Here is a 21,557-nt window from a genome sequence, read left to right on the forward strand (position 1 = left end):
CAGGGGGTATCTCTTTACCCATCAGCAGGGGTGGAGAGACCCCTCAGGTCCCAGTAGGTGCACTGGGCAAGGAAATCAAATCTCCCCTAGAGAACAGTGAGACAAATCCATTGTCACCAGCTCCACCTGGTCGCACTGCTGGGGTGGGGCTACTCCTGGTGAACCCAGCCTTGTTGCAGGGGAAGGACCACTCAGTCTCCCATGGTAACAATAGGGGAGACTGATCTCCTGCCCTGTGGAGATTCAGACACATCCCACCGCAGATGGAGAAAGCCCTGGATCTCATTGACAAGCCCTCCTGGGCCACACAGCTGCCCTTCCTTCCTAACCCCCTTCCAAACTGTTCCACTCCCTCCTTGCCTCCTGCGCAGGGCCGGCTCCAGCTTTTTGCCACCCCAAGTATCGGGAAAAGAAAAAAAGCCGCGATCGCGATCAGTTCTACCCCCACTGCCTCACTCTTCGGTGGCAATTCGGCAGCAGGTCCTTTCCTCTGAGAGGGACCGAGGGACCCACTGCCCAATTGCCGCCGAAGTGCCCAACAGGGCGCCCCTTCCCCTTGGCCCCCCTCAGGCACCTGCTTGCTGGGCTGGTACCTGGAGCCGGCCCTGCTCCTGAGACTCCAGTATCTGTTCCTACCCCTGCCAGGCTAGGCCCAGCGCTGGATGGTCCCATCACTGGCTGTTCTCAGCTGCGTCTCACTCCTACTGCCTGTCCTTGAGGAAGCAAACAACCGGGTGGGGGTCTGGCCCAGCAATGAAAACCCCAAGGATGGGCTGTGTCCTTGGGAAAAGCATTACATTGGTGCTCAGGTACCATGGAATCATAGAATCTCAGGGTTGGAAGGGACATAAGGAGGTTCTAGTCCAACCCCCCCACCCCCTCAAAGCAGGATCAACCCCAACTAAATCAGTCACTGAACTCTTCAAACAGTAACTAACTCCAGTCCCTGAAAAAGGAACATCCAGCTTGCTGGATGGGGTGAAAAGACCATGAACCTTGCTACTAAAATGCTTCTAGTCATGGAGGCTGTTCCTGGAGCAGAACTCTGTTAAAAATCCTGCCCCTGAAAGGGGACTCCGGGACTGCAGAAGTGACAGATTGCTGGGGAAAGAAGTTTTTGCTCCACATGGGGCGAGGGCTAGGACAGCAGAGAACTAGGGAATTGCAAACATTAGAAAACTGGCAGCTGGATCTGGGCGCACCCACTCACCCAAAGCTTGGGACAGGGTCAGGCCAGGATGATGGGAACCTTCTCTGGCTGCCTTAGTTACATGGGGAGAGGAAACATATACGCTCATTAAAGGACAACATTGTGTTTATATGGCAAGACATGTTTTTCATAAACCATGTTGTTGACTGGCATTAATCATATTCCTAGACTTTTTTTTTAACAAATTCCCTACCAGATTATACATTGTTTACTTAGCTTCAATTTTTTTAAAGTTGCCCTTAAATTTAAAGTATTAAAAAAAATTAACACAGAATTGTCCTGAATTTTCCTTTTTTGTGTGGCTCTGCTGCGCTGATCGTGTACCTCCGGTTCCGAGTGAGATGTGTGGTTGTTCGGTCAGTGCATAACTCTGGTGTTCGTCTCTCTAAGGTCCTACTGTAGAGGCTGTTAAACATTCTCCCTGACAGCTGATGGACTGGAAAGTATTTCATCACCTCATGTGATATGAGTACCACATACCACTTCTTTCCAAATGCAGAACACAGCCATTTCATGAACACATCTAACTTTTCAGGTACATTAAAAAGTTTCCTTTCACTCTCTAGGAATTGGTCTAAACTTTTTCGAGGATTTCTTTTGTTCTTAATGTACTTCAATAACTTCCGTTTTATGATCATTAGCCTTGCCAGACATAGATTTTCCCTGATGTCTTTAACATATGAATCAATTTTCATAACATCCAATTTGTATTGCTCGCTATCTATATTCCCTTTTCCCCCATTTGTATATACTGCTTTCCCCCCCTTAACTGTTGCTTTCCCTTTGCCACAGAACTGGGTTTTTAGGTAAAGGTGTCCACGTTCTTGACGGTGGAATTGTGGCATTTTACCTATCTAATAAACTGTTCTTGAAGAATTTTCATTCCAATTTTTTGTTTAAATTTTTCCTCCCAGGCAGTTTTGCTAATAAATCTGCTGCGGCTTTGGAGAGTTAACCCTTTTGAACAGTAAAGGTCTATAGATAGAGTACTGGTTGAGAACTGTTTTCTCTTTCTCCATTTGAATGTAATCCGTTCCATTCTTTTACTTTGTTCTCCTCTATCATATACCTGCTTTTTTCTCTCTGCTCTAAACTAAACAGTTTCAGATGTGTAGGAATTATTGATGCACGGAGCACCATAAAATATGGAATTGGCATTAGTAGGTTCAATTTTTCATATTTCATTTCTCTTCATTGGGGGGGAAGGATAGCTCAATGGTTTGAGCATTGGCCTACTAAACCCAGCATTGTAAGTTCAATTCTTGAGAGGGCCACTGAGGGATCTGGGGCAAAAATTGGTCCTGCTAGTGGAGGCTGGACTCAATGACCTTTCAAGGTCCCTTCCAGTTCTAGGAGATTGGTATATCTCCAATTATTACTTATTACCTAAATAATGAAAATGTCATTTTTCAGTGTGTGAATGGTGACCAAACTGCTTTACCCATGAGCCCAGCCTCCAGTCGTGCATGTAGTGTCTCACATTAACATTGTCTCTCCATCCAGGTATTTGTAGTGTGACCATCACCCTAGAGCCTGGGCACATACAGGAAATCCGGGGAATGTAGGGTACATGCAGGAGAGAACATTCTGCCTCAGATTTGGACATCTTCTCCCCTATTCCATGTCAGATTCCAACATGAATGACTTCACCAACCCCTCCACCTTCATCCTTCTGGACTTTCCTGGCCTGGAGATGGCCCATATCTGGATCTCCATCCCCTTCTGCACCATGTACGCCATAACTTTCTTGGGGAACATCACCATCCTGTTCATTGTGAAGATAGAGCCAAGCCTCCATGGGCCAATGTACTATTTCCTCTGTATGCTGGCAGTCACGGACCTGGTCCTTTCCACATCCATTGTGCCCAAAGCGCTGAGCATCTTCTGGTTCAATTACAGGGAGATTGATTTCAGTGCCCGCCTCACCCAGATGTACTTCATTCACTGCTTCTCAGTGATAGGGTCTGGGATCTTCGTGACCATGGCTCTGGATCGCTACGTGGCCATCTGCCATGCCCTGAGACATTCCACCATCCTGACAAAGCTCGTGGTGGCCAAGATCGGTCTGGCTGTGGTGCTGCATGGTGGCATGTTTGTAATGCCCCATCCCTTGCTGGCAAGGTGATGGCCATATTGTAGAACTAACATCATCTCGCACTCGTACTGTGAGCACATAGTCGTGATGAAGCTGACCTTCACCATCAGCATCAGTAGTTACTATGGACTCTCTGTGGTATTCTTGGTGGTGGGTCTGGATGTGTTTTCTATCACTGTGTCCTATGTCCAGATCCTTAGGGCCCTCTTCAGCCTCCCCACAAAGGACGCCCGGCTCAAGACTTTTCGGACCTGGAGCTCCCATCTCTGCGTCACTTTAGCCTCTTACATCCCACTTCTCTTCTCCTTTCTCATGCACCGATTTGGTCACAATGTATCCCTGCATTTCCACATTCTCATTGCCAACGTGTACCTTCTGGTGCCCTCCCATGCTAAACCCCACCATCTATGGGGTGAGTACCAAACAGATCCAGAACAGATTGCTCTAGTTCTTTACTCATAAAAGGACCTAAACCTTTCTCCTGGGGCTCTGGCTCTCAGACTGAGCTCTGTGCAAAGCTTACCAGGTACGTGATGCTGAGCCCTCTTTCTGAATCACTTATTGAATAGCCAGAGAGACAGTAAACCCTTTCCTGAAACTACTGTGCTGTGTCAGCATGATAGACTGGGGAATCAGTTCATGTACCATTCACTGGGTTACCTCCTTGCTAACTGCTGGTAACTGGACCCCCAAAACCGACCCTTGCCCCACCTCTTCTCCCAAGACTTCCCCTGCTCTGCCTCTTCACCTCAAGGCCCCACGTTTATCACTTGCTCCTCTATTCCCCTCCTCTTGTCACTTGCTGGATCATTTCCACCTCCCTGCCCCACCTCAGCTACAAGAGAGCCATTTGAGATGTTGGTGGGGGTGGCAACTTTAACCGTGATTCCAGGGGCTACTTAGTTTTTTGGAAGATAGCTTAACAATCAGCTGACAGGAGCATTGTGTACAACTCCAGTATCAAAGAAATAAAATAAAATAAATATTACACTCACTCAGCTCTAATACTAAGTTGTTCTCGCATCCTGTGGCCAATCACTTAAGGGACATTGGTTAGCTTTAAAATGTTAATGTAGGTTCTTACTTCATTAGTTACTTTGCGGAGAATGCGAACCCCTCAGGACTCCTGGGTTCTATCTCAGCTCTGGGAGGAGTGTGGGGACAAGCTGGTTACAGCAAGGGGCAGATACATCTTGTTGCCCGATCTCTGGATTATGTATTAATAATATTGATCATTTAAGAATCCCCAAATATCACTTTCAGGGTTGACACATTCTTGCCCCAAGATCAGACCTGGTATTATTCAAATTATTATATTGTCGAGAACCTCGATGTGTGCAGTTGCAACACTCAAACTATAAGAATTCTTTATTTTTTACAAATATACTTGAGTAATACATTTAGCACAGTCACAAACACTCCAGCTCAGTAAGGTAGACAGAGATACTACAGAATGTATATCTGCACATCCATATACTCACACCTTCTCCTGTAGAACACCCTGAAAGGTTGGCCATCATCTTCCTCATTACCATCACTTTCCCCATCATCGCCAGTGGCCATCATTCTGACACCTCCTAGGGATGGCATCTCCTTCTCCTACTGGCCCTGGGCTGTAATGCCACTTTTACAATATGTTACACTGATGCGATTCTGTTTGATGCATATTCAATTGGGGATTTTTTTCCCTTTTCTGTGTTTGTATTTCCTCATCTTACTAATGTTGGGGTGTCTTTTTCCTAAAGGTTAGTATATTAATGCTTTTAACTTATTATCATAGATGTCAGTTTGTTACCATGGCCCTTTTGTGGTTTGATATTACATTTGTCATTTTTGTCCTAAGCAGTTCTTTCAGTTCTTTCCAAGTTCCAAGTTGTAGTGTTCCTGTTAAGTTTAAAAGGATTTGAATTTAGGAAAGCCCATCCTATTGTTAACCTACTTCAAAGCATCCTCTGTTTTAAAGGTCACAGCCATATATGGACCTTATGCTTTAGTTCATCATCATCTATGTTGGTGAAAGGTCCAAAACATATGTATCCTAACTTTGCCTTAGCTCACCACACAGGATGTGCCCTGCAGGTCCCTTGTGTTACAGCCAAAATATACTTCATATAGACCTATAAACCTATTATAGTGAAACAAAGAATCAAACCGTTAAGAAACTTATATGAAAAGATATATCAGCAAGCAAGCAGGCTAGCCTAGGAAGTATCTCATATACCTGTTACGTATGCCAGTTCATTTCCAGGACACTTCTGTGGTTGAATCATGTACCTGTGGTCCGAACTTCACATTAAACTCCATTTTCAGCTCCCCAGAGATTTGAGGTTTTCAGCGGGGCCGTGTATCTGTGCAAAGTTTATCAGTTTAAAGTTTGTAGGCTTTAAGCTGTATGCTAATTAGCTGAAGCTAATGCCTTACAGGATACGGGTTTGTCCGTTTCTTGCATTACTGCTGTCAAGGCTGAATCCCCGCTCTGGCACTTCGAGTGCAGAAGGTGGGGGCCCACAAGGATTCTAACAATTATTTCCCTGTGTGATGAGTTGGATCACAGAACTTCCAATGGGAGCTGCAACCTGATCTGCCAAGACTACTTCTGCCCCTCCTTTCCCTGTCAGCTCGGGGCCCCAGCACCCTGTCTTCCTGAGCCAGACATGCCCGTCTCCTCCAACAAAGACCTAGGGTCTGAATTACTTGCCCCAAAGCTGCAGGTTTACCTGAAAGCAGCTAACAGAAATGTTCCTGTCTTTAACACTCAGATGCCCAACTCCCAGTGGGATCTAAACCCAAATGAATCTGTTTTACCCTGTCTAAAGCTTATACAAGGTAAACTCATAAATTGTTCACCCTCTATGACACTGATAGAGAGATATGCACAGTTATTTGCTTCTCCCAGGTATTAAAACACCCTGGGTCTGTGTTGGAGCAGACAAGGGTGTCATAAACAGATAGCTAAGGGTTAATGTCTCTTTCACCTGGAAAAGGGTAACAAACAACACCTGACCAGAGAACCAATCAGTAAACAAGACTTTTTCAAATCTGGATGGAGGGAAGTTTTGGGTATGAGACCTTTGTTCTTGGTCTGTTCTCTTTCTGGGCTCTGAGAATGACCACAGGAATCTCCAGGCTTTCTAATCTTCTGTTTCCAAGTTGTAAGTACAAGGATAGTAAGACAATAGGTTTATATATTTTTTTGTATTTACATGTGTGTAGTTGCTGGAATGTGTTAAATTGTATTCTTTTTGGATAAGGCTGTTTATTCATTTTTTCCTTTAAGCAATTGACCCTGTATATTGTCACCTTGATACAGAGGCCATTTTATGTCTTTTCCTTTCTTTTTAAGACCTGTTTAAGTGTTTTTCACTGGCTAAGGCTAAGAAACGAAGAGAGGGGGAAAATCTCTTTGTGTTAGATTTACTAAGCCTGACATTGCATACCCTCTGGGTGAGGGGGGAGAGAGATTAGATCTCTCGGTATTTGTGTTTCAAGGACTTGAAGCAGGGAATCTTCCAGAGTACCCAGGGTGGGGAAATCTGGGAGGAGGTAAAGAGGGTGGAATCCCTGTGTTTAGATTCACGGAGCTTGAATCTGTATATCTCTCCAGGAACCCAGGGAGGGAACACCTGGAGAAAAAGAGGGAGAAGGGAAGTGAGTTATTTCCATTTGTGGTGAGACTCAGGGAAGGTTTTGGGGAGACCAGAGTGAGCCAGACACTGAAATTCTTGCTGGTGGCAGCGATATCAGCTCCAAGCTAGTAATTAAGTTTGGAGGTTTCATGCTAGCTTCTCATGTTCTGAACTCTAAGGTTCAGATCTGAGTAGGACAGTTATGACAAGGGGTGTCTGGCTAAGCAGGACAAAATGCTGGGGCACTGAGCTGGCAGGGAAAGCAGGGGCAGAAGTAGTCTTGGCAGCTCCAAAGGGGAGGGGTTCCATGATCCAACCCATCAGACCCTTGTATTAAGCTCCCAAGGTTACAGCTTTTCCTGACATTGGATTGGTAGATGCTGCCACCACCCAAGTGCAAAACCCCTCTGAGAACCCAGGAAGGCACACTTGGGAATTCTGCACTGTGGGGTACCCTCAAGCCCTTTTACCCCACCCCCTCCAGGGAAAAGCTGAGAAAGAAAACCAAAGGAAATCAGCTGTTGCCACCAGCTAATTAAACAACATGTTCACAAACCTCTTAGGACACAAAAATCCAATCCTGTTCTTAAAACAGGTAAATTTTATTAAAAACAAAAAGAAAGACATTATATCTGAAAATTCAGGCTATTGCTAAATTTTAAAAAAGCACTTCCAAGGATTAAGCATCAAGAATAACGTTCTTGAAGTCCAGCTTAAAGGATACAAGCAAAACAAAAGCACTTGGGGTTAGCACAGAGGAGTCCACAAGCCATAAAGAAATAAAAAGATATAAACCTGATCGCATTTTCCTAGACATTTCCTGATCTACTTACATATCTGGGGTTTCAAATGAGTAGTTTCCAGGTATGATACAGATGATTTTTTATATCTGGCCCAGAGCTTCTTACATTATAACTGCAGCCCTGTCTGCCTCTCTCCGAGAACAACAACAGACAGACAAAAGGGGAGTCTTATTTCAATTGTAAAAAGTTCTAGCCTTCCCATTGGCTCTTTTGGCCAGATGCCCACTCACTTGCTTGTACCTATGCACAGCAGTGAGACTTGTAACCCTGTACAGATAAAGCAAGTAGAGAACAACTACTAAGAGGGATTTTATAGCTACTGGCTGGCTGCGTGTCCATAAAAGGGAGCTACATCCTCCCCACCTCCCTTCAGTTATCAGAGCTGCTGAATATAATGCAAAGCAGTAAATACAATAAAGCAAACTAGGCCACTGGGCTGCAATGTGGGGTCTATATAAGAATATTAGAATGACCATACCGGGTATGATCATTGGTCCATCTAGCCCAGTCTCCTGTCTTCTGACAGTGGCCAATAGCAGGTGTTTCAGAGGGAATGAACAGAACAGGAAAGCATCAAGTGATTCATCCCCTGTCACCCCCTCCCAGCTTTTGGAAAATAGAGGCTAGGGACTCAGAACATGGTGCTGGATCCCTGCCCATCACGGCAAATAGCCATTGATGGACCTATTATGCATGAACTTATATAGTTATTATTGGACTCCTGTTATAGTTTTGGCCTTTACAACATCACCTGGCAAAGAATTCCACAGGGTGACTGTGAAGAAATGTTTGTTTTAAATCTTCTGCCTTTTAATTTCATTGGGTAACCCTAGTTTTTGTGTTATGTGAAGGAGTAAATATTTTTTCCTTACCTAATTTTTCCACATGGATCATGATTTTACAGAATTTCTATCATATCCCCTCTTAGTTATTCCTGTTCCAAACTGCAAAGCCTCGATCTTTTTAATCTCTCCTCATATGGAATCTGTTCTATACCCCTAATCATTTCTGTTCCCCTTTTCTGTATCTTTTCCAAATCCAACGTATCTTTTTTTGAAATGGGAGGACCAGATACGCACACAGTATTCAAGCTCTGGATGTACATTGCATTTATAGAGGCAGTATATTTTCTGTCTTTATTATCTATCTCCTTCCTAATGATTCTGAATATTTTCTTAGCTTTTTGATTGCCACTATACATTGCTCACATGTTTTCAGAGAACTATTCACAATGACTCCAAGATCTACCATTCAGTTTCCCCTTCCTCCAGTTTTGTGAGATCCCTTTGTCATTCTTCAGAGTCCTCTTTGGAATGAATGATCTTTATTAATTTTATACCGTCTGCAAATTTTGCCACCTCACCGGTTACTGCTTTTCTTGATCATTTATGAATGAGTTGAACAGCACTGGCCCAGTGCAGCCCCCTAGGAGACACTACTATTTACCTCTGTCCATTTTCACAATTTATTCCTACCCTTTGTTTCCTGTCTTTTAGTGATAGTGCCTGGTAACACTTTTAGGATCATATAAGGAGCCTTAATTTAGTTTAATGACGAGCCTTTTATTATTGTGATCACCCTGCCTCTGTTTATAAACAAACTCCCTGCCCCAAAGGCAGAAACTGGGAAAAGCACGGAACTCATCACATATCACACTCAAGCTGTGTCGCAGGGAACAGCTTCATCTGGGGCTAGGGCTTGGGCTGTGAGCAAGCTGCAGGTATGAAACTCAGGCAGGCTAGAGACCCCTAACTTCCCAAATGGTGCCTGTGCCCAGCTGAGATCCCTCTGCTCCGGGGCTGGGACAGAAGCTATTGCTGTCTGACAAGGAGAGTGCCTGCAGTAAGAGGTGGCCACAGATGAGCACGAGCTGCAGTTGGTTAATGAACCGTTGCCTCCCTCCTGTCCCAGTAGTAACTGCCAGATCCCTTTTTGATTGGACATCCCAGTTGAAAACCGGGTACCTGGCAACCCTAAATGGTACTCAGACCCAGACGCCAAAAAGTTGACTCTCTGGGTAAAACTCAGATGAGTGGAAAACCTATTAACTCATGTTTGATTGTATGAACCATCTGTATAATTAAAGTTCTTGATTCAGGCTTGTAGCAGTGATGGAGTAAACTGCAGGTTCAAATCAAGTCTCTGGAGAACATCCCCAGCTGGGATGGGTCATTCAGTCCTTTGTTCAGAGCTTCAGTTTGAAGCAAAGTCTCTCCAGAGGTCAGAAGCAGGATTGAAGACAAGATGGAGATGAGACAGCTGCTTTTATAGCCTCTTCCAGGTGTAAGAACCCCTCTTTGTTCTTACTGTGGAAAATTACAGCAAAATGGAGTTTGGAGTCACATGGGCAAGTCACATGTCCATGCATGACTCAATGCTTTACAAGCGGCAGCCATTGCTCACATGCTATCTTGAATAGGCCCAGGAAGACTTCTTATGTGGATTGGAGTCTTCCAGGACCCATTGTCAGGTAAGTGTTTCTTGACTGGGCACTTAATTTGCACATTCCTTTTTCAAGAAACTGACCAAATGCTTTACCAAGGCTCCTTCAGAATTAAAACACACTGATATACAAGTACAGTGCCAATATTCATAATGTCAACTACAAAACTGATACACACACGGAGAGATATCATAATCATAATTAGTAAATCATAACCTTTCCATGGACACCTCACATGACAACCTTTGTACAATATTTGCTGCAAATATACAAAGAGTGGTTGCAACAATGACTTATATGGTTACAGGTTATATTAATAATGTCACACACATTTTCAGACTTTTGAGCACAGGGCTTATCTACAAAGTGTTAAAAGGTACACAGAACTTTCCAAGAACACTTGTGGCTAACACTACAATTACAATGATTTGCAACTTGGGATTTAGATGTTGAAAATCTAAGGAGGGTCTTAGAAGGCCTCCGCATTAGTCAGTGACCAAAGTGAAGAAGGGGTAGATTTTTTGCATGGCCATACCCTGGGGTTGGGAGGGAGCTAGCCAAAGCGGGAAGTCCCCTTACATCTTTATTTCACCAGACCCTGGCATACCAAGACCCCAAAGATGATCTTAGATTGAGATTCCTACTGAAGGACACACTGAGGGGAACGGAAAACTAGTAGCTAAACACATGTTAAGGTCTAGGAAGGAGTTGAAAGACACAACGGATATTGAACAAACCATACTATCCAGACACAAGGCGTTATATATAAAAAAAATATATTTGGAAATGCCTACCTGTGATAAAAGATTTTTGGTGGTGTTAAATCTCAAAATGCAAATGGTAAATCTTATGACAAAAAAATTGGTACTGATGGTAAACATATGAAAAGGTGAAGCATGATTTTGGAGGAAAGATTTTCGCCATACTAGGAGTAATCAACAAGAAGCTGTACATGACTATTGCTTGTCAGCTAACACCTGTTCACAGGCTCGAAGCTTGTCATAGGAAGGAAATGATAATATACCTGATCTGCTGTCTCGAGGGGGAAACTGAAGCCCAACACCTTATGGCATTGATGAATATATGTATTGAGTTATTACTAGACAGAAAAGCACAATGGTTAACAATGCTTCAGAGAAAGCACAATAGCTGACTTTTGAGATCACAAGGCTCATGTACAAAGTGTTGAAAGGCATACAAAACTTTGCGAGAATACCTGTGGATAAAACAATAATCAGGGGTGGCTCTATGTATTTTGCCACCCCAACCACGAAAGGCAGACAGCTTTTGGCAGCATGCCTGTGGGAGGTCCTCCAGTCCCGCGCCTTCAGTGTACCCGCTGCCCAATTACCGCCGAAGCTCTGGGACCAGCGGACCTCCTGCATGCATGCCACCGAAGGCAGCTTGACTGCCGCACTCACAGGGACTGGCAGGCCACCCTGCAACGGCTTGCCACCTCAGGCACGCGCTTGGTGTGCTGGTGCCTGGAGCTGCCCCTGACTATAATGTTTGCAGAACTTGGGAGTTGTATGGCCAAAAAGTGAAGAGCATTGAACATACTGCTTCTGAATCAGTCAGTGACTAATAGTCCCACAGTAAACTAAGGGGGGAGGTGTAATTATGATTTGCTGACTATGATTACCCTATTTGTATCCATGTACTGTATCATTTTTGTACTTAAAGTTCTGAAAGGATGCAAGGGCATGTGACCATCTCCTGTGACTCTGGATTCCATCTCATGTCTGTTCTTTTCCACTAACTGTGCTGGGGGCTTTTGCTTGGAAAAATGAAGCTCCCTCTACATGGCAGAAGCTATAAAATGTGGAAGCGATATCATCACTTGGCCTCGCTCCCCAAACAATTAAACACGAAAGACGTTAGAAGCTGGGATTGAACTGGGGCTGTGGTCCCAGGCTGAAGGGATTTCTAGCCCGTGTATGGAAGATTGGTGGATTGTTTGTACCATCAGGGTCACACACTGTTTAATTCAAAGCCTGTCTAGTGTATAGAACTTAGATTGTGATGTTGTTTATTTCTCAGATTTTAACTTTGTTCTTTACACTATTACTTATAATCACGTAAACAATCGATCTTTCTGTAATTAATAAATCTGTTTCATATTGTTTTACTTACTACAGGATGTTCTTTGAAACGTAAAAGGGAAATCTGCTCAGGCTGATGTATTGTCCTCTCCACACTGAGGAAGGGGCAGTCTGGGAAACAAACTGGTCAGGCTTTTGGCCAGGGCAAGATTGAAAAGCTCTTGGGTCCTAGGCTGGGGAGCTGAGGGGAACTGGTTGGAGACTCTCTATTGTTTTCTCATTTGTGTATAGCTGTGTAAGTGCAAGACCTGAGAGGATTGCAGCTTGACACAGCCTCACACTGTGACAGGGGGCCCAGACTGGTTTGCCAGAGGGCTCGGCGGTTCCCAGTTCCATGTTGCAACCCAGGAAATTCCTCCCTTCTGTCCCAGTGAACAGGTCCTGCAAGGCTGGGAGTCCATTTCCCTCTTGTCATGTGGTCACTTACTGAGAGAGAGACCGTGGGTATGGAAGGGAAGTCAGGACACTTGGGTTCTATCAGTCAGTGTCTGTGTGACCTTGAGCAAGTCATGTCTCCCCCTGTGCCTCAGTTTACAGATCAGTGAAATGGGGATGGTTCATAGTGACTTTCCTTTGCTAGGTGTTTTGAAGATCAGTCAATGAAATGTGTTACACAGTCTGGTGCTAGTTACTGAGGAGAAGTACTGATCTCTGATCCCTTAGCGACAGCCCCATGTGTTTGCTGTAAGTGCGTGTGTCTCCTCTTAGTCAATTTTCTCCAGGTCTCTCTGAATCCTGAGAATTTACAGGACATCAGATCCTCTGGAGAGTGAAGCTTTATCCCTAGTTTTCTTACTCATCAACTATAATTTTTAAATACATACACACAAATGTGCAGAGCAGCCAACTCCTCTCTGGTTCAGCACAGAGCCCAAGAGTTTTCACCTCTCTTTGGGAAGGTTCCTTAGTTACTGTTTACTTCTAAACCTGGATAGTTAGCACAGAAGTGGAGACATGCTTCTCCACAGTCTGTTTACATTCAGATGCTCTCTTCTCCTCTAGAGGCTGAGCGAACCCCACAGGGAATACACAGAGCTATATTAGGAACTGTGCTCACGCCTGTGTCGGCTCTTAGCATGGGATGTTGCTGATGAAGCTGGTTTGAGAGAAGTGTGGGTCACGGATACCTGAGCGGGATTCCTAGGGAGGACACTTCCATCTCAGAATTCACAGATACCCATCTCTCGCTGAGGATCTCACCTGCTCGACAAACCCTGTGCAACGTTGATCTGGTAGGATAGAGAGTAAGTCTGTGGTCCTTTCTGCTCTGCACAGCCATGACACATCCCAGGGCCCTTGCCATAAGGTATGAGTTTGCTAAAGAATCACTGGCCAAAATGTCACTGATTTCTGTGCACCCCTGCTCATCCTGCCTGATGGCCTCCAGCCCCAAGGTGGTGCATTTCAGTGGCACAGTGAATCCTTCAGTATGAAAAATGTTAGTAGATTTGCAATACAAGACCATAGTTTGCTTAGTACCCAGTGAGGCAAAAGTCCCCTTGGAGCACCAACTGAGTACAGATGTCAGGAACCAACTGTGTGTTAATGCATAGAGACTGTCACACTTTCCTCTTGCATTTCAGGGCTCTGTCTGTTAAAGGGGCAGAGGGACAGGGGCTGTTACCTAACTTTAATCTGCTAGATACAGTCTCTCATGATCTTCTCATTAAGACACGAGGGAAATACAACTTATTAATGTCTACATATACCACATCCACAAGGCTTGTTACCCTGTCAAAGAAAGCTATCTGGTTGTTTTGACATGATTCTGACTGTCATTTATCACCTTATTTCCTTCTAGATGTTTACAAACTTATTCCTTAATTATTTGTTCCATTATCTTACCCAATACAGAAGTTAAACTGACTGGTCTGTAATGCCTGGGCTGGACTTATTTCCCTTGTTATAGATAGACACTATATGTGTTCTTTTCCTCAGATATCTCCTCAGTCAGTTCCTTCAGAGTACTGTAGGATGCATTTTGTCAGGCCCTGGGGACTTGAAGACATCTAACTTGTCCAAGTAACCTTCATTTTGTTCTTTCCCTATTTTAGCATCTGAACCTACCCCATTTTCACTGGCATTCTCTGTGTTAGGTGTCCAAACACCACTAACTGTCTTGGTGAAAACCAAAACAAATAAGTCATTAAACACCTCTGCTATTTCCACATTTTTTTTAATTGTTTTTTCCTCTTCATTTAGTAATGGACCTAACTTGTCCTTGGTCTTCCACATTCTTCTAATGTTTGCAGAATGTTTTCTTGTTACCTTCTATGTCTCCACCTAGTTTGATCTAGTTTTGTGCGTTGGCCTTTCTCATTTTGCCCCTACATACATGTGTTGTTTGTTTATATTCATACGCTGTTATTTGACCTTGTTTCCACTTTTTTTTGGATTCTTTTTTTGTTTTTTAGATAATTCAAGATCTCCTGGATAAGCCACTGCAGTCCCTTGCCATACATCCTATCTTTTCTACACAGTGGGATAGTTTGTTCTTGTGCCCTTACTAATGTCTCTCTGAAAAAATACCTGTCTTCTATTGTTTTTCCCCTTAGACTTCATTCCTTAGAATAGTGAACTCTATCATTTCACAATCACTTTCCCCCAAGTTGCATCCCACTTTCAAAGTCTCAACCAGCTCCTTCTTATATGTCAAAATCAGGTCTACAACAGCCTTTGTCCTACTTGCTTTCTCCAGCTTCTGCAACAAAAAGTTGTCTCCCATACATTCCAAGAACTTGTTTGATAATCAATGCCCTGGTGTAGACAGCAGGAGATGAATTCTTCCATTGACCCAGCTACCACTTCTCAGGGATTACCTGTGCTGAGGGGAGAAGCCCTTTCCATCCATGTAATTAGTATCTATATTGAAGCTCCATGGCAGCATGGCTGTAGCATTTTAAGTGTAAACAACCCTTTAAACAGATCTTCCAGAAAATCATCCAGTCTGGATCTGTCAACATGGGGAACTGGAGAATCCAGCATTTCCCTTCTCAGTGTGTCCCAATGTTCAGGGCCGGCTCTGGCTTTTTTGACACCCCAAGCAAATAAACCTGTGGGCCGGCCGGAGCGGCGAAGGGGGCGGGGCGGAACAAACAAATCTGTGGGCCGGCCAGAGCAGTGAAAGGAAAAACAAACAAACAAACAAAACCTGTGGGAGCGTGGGTGCAGGGGGACTCCTGGCTCCGCAGATGTGCCCTGGGCAGCGGGGGGCAGAGAGAGCAGGGGGGCAGCCAGGGCTTCCTTCATCAGGGCGCTTGCCACGCTGCCTGCCAGGAGGCCTCTGCAGTGCTCCGGTCGGCGGGCAGGGAAGGACGCGGGCTGCTCTGCAGGGCTTGCTGCAGACCTGGCACCGCTCCCAGCAGGGCGCACCCCTCCTCTGCACTGCCGCCCCCTACAGGGCTGCTGGAGCAGCGAAGCAAAAAGAAAAAAACCTGCAGGGGCGGCCGAAGTGACCAAGCAAAAAAAAAAAAAAAAAAAGATTGGGCAGAAGCCCCTTGGAATCTGCTGCCCCAAGCATGAGCTTGCTTGGCTGGTGCCTGGAGCCGGCCCTGACAATGTTTAATTAGTGCTAAATATTTGGACCTAATTTCTAGCTGGAATTTGCCTGGCTTCAGCTTCCAGACCTTTGATCTTGCTCAGCCTTCCTCTGGTAGATTATAGAGCCCATAATTATCCATGGTTTCCTCAACATGGAAGTCTCCACTTGATCATCTTTTTGATAAGTTAAAGAGATATACACCTTCATGTCTAACAATCCGGCTTTTTCTCTATCATCCAATCATTTTTGTTGCTCTTTTCTGCCCCGTCTCCAAGTTGTCAACATCTTTTTTTTTCAAATGGGGACCCCAGAACTGGAGGCAGTTTGTTTCACCAATCCCATGTGCAGAGGTAAAATCCTTCCTCGGCTCCAACTCACCACTCTCTGTTTATGCATCCGAGCACCACATCATCCCTTTATGCTACAGTGTCCCGCTCTACACTCATGATGAGTTTGTTGTCCACAATGTCCCTTAAATCCTTTTCAGGGTCCTTGGGTTCCATTATATAGTGCCCTAGTCTGTGGGTCAGGCCTGTGTTGCCTGTTTTGAGAGGATCATTTTACATTTGCCTGTATTAAAACATTTTCTTTACATGAGGCCCACATTCCAAATGCTCCAGTCTTTGGGTCATTTGCAAATTTTATCTACAGTGATTTTCTGTTTGCTTCCAGATCATTGATGAAAATATTGAATAGCATCAGGCCTAGAACTGATCCCTATAGAACCCCGCTACAAACAGCCACATTTACTAACAAAGGCCTATTGACTATAGCTTTCTGAGATTCATCAGTTAACCAGTCTTCAGTCCATGTTTTACATGATATTGCAGAGTGTTAATATTATTAACTCAATATTTTCCCCTACTAAATGAAATGCCTCTGAGAAATCAAGGTGTGCAGCATCTGCATTGTTCCCTTGATCAATCAATGTGTACTCATATAAAAGACGGAAATCAGGTTTATTTGACAAGATCTGTTTTGCATAAACTCTGTTGGTGACTGGCATTACATGCATTTCGAGATTTTTTTTAACTAATCCCATATCAGCTTCTCCATTGTTTCTTAATTTTGTAAATTCTTTTACAAAAAAAAATTTCCCTTTTCATTTAATACTTTACATTTAACATAAAACTTTTCTAGGATTTCTCTTGTTGTTAACATACTTAATAACCTCCTTTTTGTGATCCAGAGCCCTGCCAAACATGGAGCTTTCCCTGATGCTTTAATGTCCCTTATCAATTTTCATACTTCCCGAGTTCATTCTTAGCTATCTATTTTCCCTTTCTCCACTTTGTTACATATTGTTTCCCACCTCCCAACTGCTGCCTTCACTTTCCCACTGAACTAGGTTTTACCCAAAGTTGATCACTTTGTTGACTGTGGAATCATGAGTTTTCCATTATCTAATAAACTGTTATCAAAGAATCACCAATTTTCATTCATATTTTTCTGTCTAAATTTTTCCTCCCAGTCAATTTTTTTGACAATTTTCCTCAGCTTTGGGGAATTAGTCCTCTTGGAGCACTAAGTGTCTATAGATAGTACTGGTTGGGAATGGTCCATTTGAACGTAAATCAGTTTCAATTTTTATTTTCTTCTCCTGTATCATATGCTCTCTTCTTTGTCTCTTGTGTAAACTAAAGAGTCCCAGACTTTTCTATCTGTTTGCATATGGCAGCCTCCCCCATTCTCAAAGCCTGTCTTGGAAATCCCTTTTATATATGCTATATCAATGGAGCCCAGGTCTTTTCCCTGAGGTCATCCCAAAAGTTTGTTTTTTTCCACTCTCAGATTTCGAGCAACTGGATGAATGGGAAACTCACTACAATATGGACTCACTATCCTGGCTCTCATTGCATAAAGGAACAATGATAGATAACCAGTATCCACACTTGTGTTTCCTGTTGGTCCCTCTTCAGGTTCCCCCACCACAAACTGTAGGAACTATTAACTCAGGAAGCATCAAAAAATATAGAATTAGATTGAGTAGTGTCATTGTTCATAGTTATTTTCTCTGAATAATAAAAATGTAATTTTTCAGTGTGTGAAGAGCTATCAATCTGCTTCTCCAATGAAAACAGTGTCCACTACTGCATGCTGTGTCTCATATTAACGTTCTCTCCATTCAGGCATTTCTACTGTGACCATCACCCAAGACCTTGGGAACACACAGAAAGTCAGGGGAACATACAATACATGCAGGAGACACTCTTATGCCTCAGAGTTGGACACCTTCTCCCCTATTCCATGTCAGATTCTAATATAACCTACTTCACCAACCCTTCCACCTTCATCCTGCTGGGCATTCCTGGCCTGGAGATGGCCCATGTCTGGATCTCCATCCCCTTCTGCACCATGTACACCATAGCCGTGTTGGGGAACTTCACCATCTTGTTCATTGTGAAGAGAGAGCCGAGCCTCCATGAGCCCATGTTCTATTTCCTCTGCATGCTGGCTGTCACCGACCTGGTCATGTCCACATCCGCCGTACCGAAAATGCTGAGCATCTTCTGGTTCAATTCCAGGGAGATCAGTTTCAGTGCCTGCCTCATCCAGATGTACTTTTTTCACTCCTTCTCAGCAATGGAGTCTGGGATCCTCGTGGCCATGGCTTTTGATCGCTATGTGGCCATCTGCCATCCCCTGAGACATTCCACCATCCTGAAAAACTCTGTTGTGGCCAAGATAGGCCTGGCAGTCGTGCTGCGAAGTGGCATACTCGCATTACCTTATCCCTTCCTGGCGAGGCAGTGGCCATATTGCAGAACCAACACCATCCCCAATTTACACTGTGGACATATAGCTGTGGTGAAGCTGGCCTGCGCTGACATTCGCTTCAGTAGTTACTATGGACTGTTTGACCTTTTCTCTGAGAACGGAGTGGATGTGGTTTTTATCACTGTGTCCTATACTCTGATCTTCCGGGCCATCTTCCGCCTCCACACAAAGGATGCCCGGCTCAAAACTTTTGGGACCTGCATCTCTCATCTTTGTGTCATCTCAGCTTTGTACATCCCAGATTTCTTCTTCTCTCTAACGCAGCGGTTTGGCCACAATGTGCCCCAGCACTTCCTTGTTCTCATTGTCAATGTTTACCTGCTGGTGCCCCCCATGTTACACCCCATCGTTTACGGGGTAAGGACCAAACAGATCCGGGACAGGCTGCTCCAGCTCTTTACTCGTAAAGAGACTTAAATGTTTTCTCCATGTGCTCTGGCTCTCAGATTGCGCTCTGTGCAGAGCTGGCTGGTGCATGGTGATGAGGCCTCTTCCCTGAATCACTTACTGCACAGACAGCTGCGACCCAGTCATCTCTAAAACCAGTGTGTTCTCACATCTTATGGCAAGTCACTTAAGGACTCTGGTTAGAGTTAATATTTTAATGTTTATTCTTACTTTGTTACTAACTCTGTGGAGCAAGAGCCACCATCAGGACTCCTGGGAGCTATCTGAGCTCTGGGAGGGGGGTGGGGTATAGTGGGTTACAGCAGGAGGCAGATACATCTGGCGTCTAAAGAAGATCAGAATGGCCATACTGGGTAAAAGCCTCAGTCTTTAATGAGGCTAATGAGGAGCTTAGGGATGATGGAAGGATGACAAATGGGAATGAGGATAAGGAGGTAGATATTACCACATCTGAAGTAGAAGCCAGACTCGAACAGCTTAATGGGATGAAATCGGAGGACCCAGATAATCTTCATCCAAGAATATTAAAGGAATTGACACACGAAACTGCAAGCCCATTAGCAAGAATTTTTAACGAATCTGTAAACTCAGGGGTTGTACCGTACGACTGGAGAATTGCTAACACAGTTCCTATCTTTAAGAAAGGGGGAAAAATGATCCAGGCAACTACAGGCCTACACACTGGGTAAAACCAATGGTCCATGTAGCCCAGTAGCCTGTCTTCTGACAGTGCCCAGTGCCAGGTGCTTCAGAGGAATGAACAGAACATGGCAATCAGCCTGTGATTGATTTGGAGCATCTTGGCAGAAGCCGTGAGTCCAGACTGCTTAGCTTCAGCAAGCAGGAGTTCAAGCCTCCCACCCCATAGGAGCAACCAGGGAATGGGAGGAGTCCCAGGTAGAACAGCAGAAGAAGCCCTCAGCTCAGGCTGCCCTGAGACCTAGCTGCAGGGGCAGATAAGCCCTACCCATTTTTGTCCTCTCCATCTTCCATATTGCTCCAACCCAGGGTTTTTCTCATTTCCCCTGTTCTTGGACGAATCTCAGGGGGTGCTTTTTTTTTTTTGTCTCTCGTCCCTGACCGTTTAGGGGCTATTCTCCTCCCTGCAGCTCCCTTTCCCTTTCTGGAGATAGAGACAGGCTGTGCATCACCATCAGTACAGACGAAGCACAGTGGGCTACAGGGTTGTAACGGGGCCCCAGTCTGAGGATTATTATGGGTCCACAACAGCATCCCTCACTGTGCTGCGGGATAAGCTTCACCATTTTCTGGTGGATGCTTGTAATTTCAAGGGTAAGGTCAAGCTCTCTCTCCAGCATCGGGGAGACTTCCATCTCATCTTCTGGGCCACAAGTGCTGTTTCAGAGGAGAGATATAGCTCAGTGGTTTGTGGGTTGTGACTTCAATGCTTGAGGTGGCTACTTAGGGATCTGGGGCAAAAATCAGTACGTGGTCCTGCTAGTGAAGGCAGGGGGCTGGACTCAATGACCTTTCAGGGTCCCTTCCAGTTCTATGCGATAGGTATATCTCCATATATTATATTAACCAGGAGGCAGGACATCCTGGTCTGCCAGCGGGCCTGTAACTTCTGTCACAAGCCTTTCAGGTTTGTCAGCGATTGTTGCAAGGCTGGCTGCAGATCCTCCTGCCAACAAGGATCCTCCTCAGCCAGCAGAATGAAGCCAACCATCTTTTCAACATTGAACTTCAGAGGCTCTAAGATGGGTCTCCACAGTTGCCAGGTACTCTCCTTCCTTTGTGATGCAGGGTACTCTGTGGTTTGCCTGCAGGAAACCCACAAGGATCCATCCACTAGTTGTCGACTGGTGCGGTATATTTTAGATACCTCAGCACTCATTTGGCTGGGGTGGCAACCCTGTTCTTCCCAACCTAGAGCCTGAGATGCCGGGAGTTGCTGAGATGATCGTCCCAGGTCACCTGCTGCACCTCCAGTCCTGTGTGGATGGGTTGACATCGAATCTGTTCAATGTCTACCCCCCCACCCTCGAATGCAGTTCAATTAAAAAAGTTCCAGCCTTCCAATTGGCTCTTTTGTCCAGATGCCAACTCACTTCCTTTTCGATTTTCATTGCAGTGAGATTTTTTACCATTTACAGGTAAAGCAAGTACAGAACAGCTACTAAGAGGGATTTTATAACTAACTGCCTGGCAGGGTCCATAAAAGGGAGCTACCCCCTCCACCCCCACTTCAGTTATAATGAATATAATGCAAAGCAGTGAATGTAATAAAGGCAAGCTAGTCCACTGGGCTACAATCTGGGGTTCAAGGCCACCCAGAGAGGGGGACAAGTGAGGCAATTGGCCCCAGGCTCTGGGCCACACGGGAGCCCCACGAGCCCTGGCTTGGCAGCGGTCCAGGTCTTCGGCAGCATTTTGGCGACAAGGGACCCTTCAATCACTTCGAGTCTTCGGCAGCATTTCAGCAGCGAGGGGCCCTTCAATCGCTCCAGGTCTTCGGCGGCATTTCGGTGGTGTGGGACCCTTCAGTGCTGCCAAAGATGGGGAGCGACTCAGGGCTGCCTGAGGGGGA

At 44.9% G+C, this 21,557-nt stretch overlaps 1 protein-coding gene and 1 pseudogene across 1 annotated transcript; both read left to right on the forward strand.

Moving 5' to 3' along the window:
• Positions 1-2,831: 2,831 nt before the first annotated feature.
• On the forward strand, positions 2,832-3,753 carry LOC115643056 (annotated as a pseudogene).
• Positions 3,754-18,067: 14,314 nt separating this feature from the next.
• On the forward strand, positions 18,068-19,015 carry LOC115643100 (olfactory receptor 52R1-like). Its single transcript, XM_030546906.1, has one exon. It carries the CDS (start codon positions 18,068-18,070, stop codon positions 19,013-19,015), a length of 948 nt encoding a protein of 315 aa, XP_030402766.1.
• Positions 19,016-21,557: the final 2,542 nt, after the last annotated feature.

This window comes from Gopherus evgoodei, unplaced genomic scaffold (genome assembly GCF_007399415.2).
Source record: "Gopherus evgoodei ecotype Sinaloan lineage unplaced genomic scaffold, rGopEvg1_v1.p scaffold_50_arrow_ctg1, whole genome shotgun sequence".
Classification (NCBI taxonomy): Eukaryota; Metazoa; Chordata; order Testudines; family Testudinidae; genus Gopherus; species Gopherus evgoodei.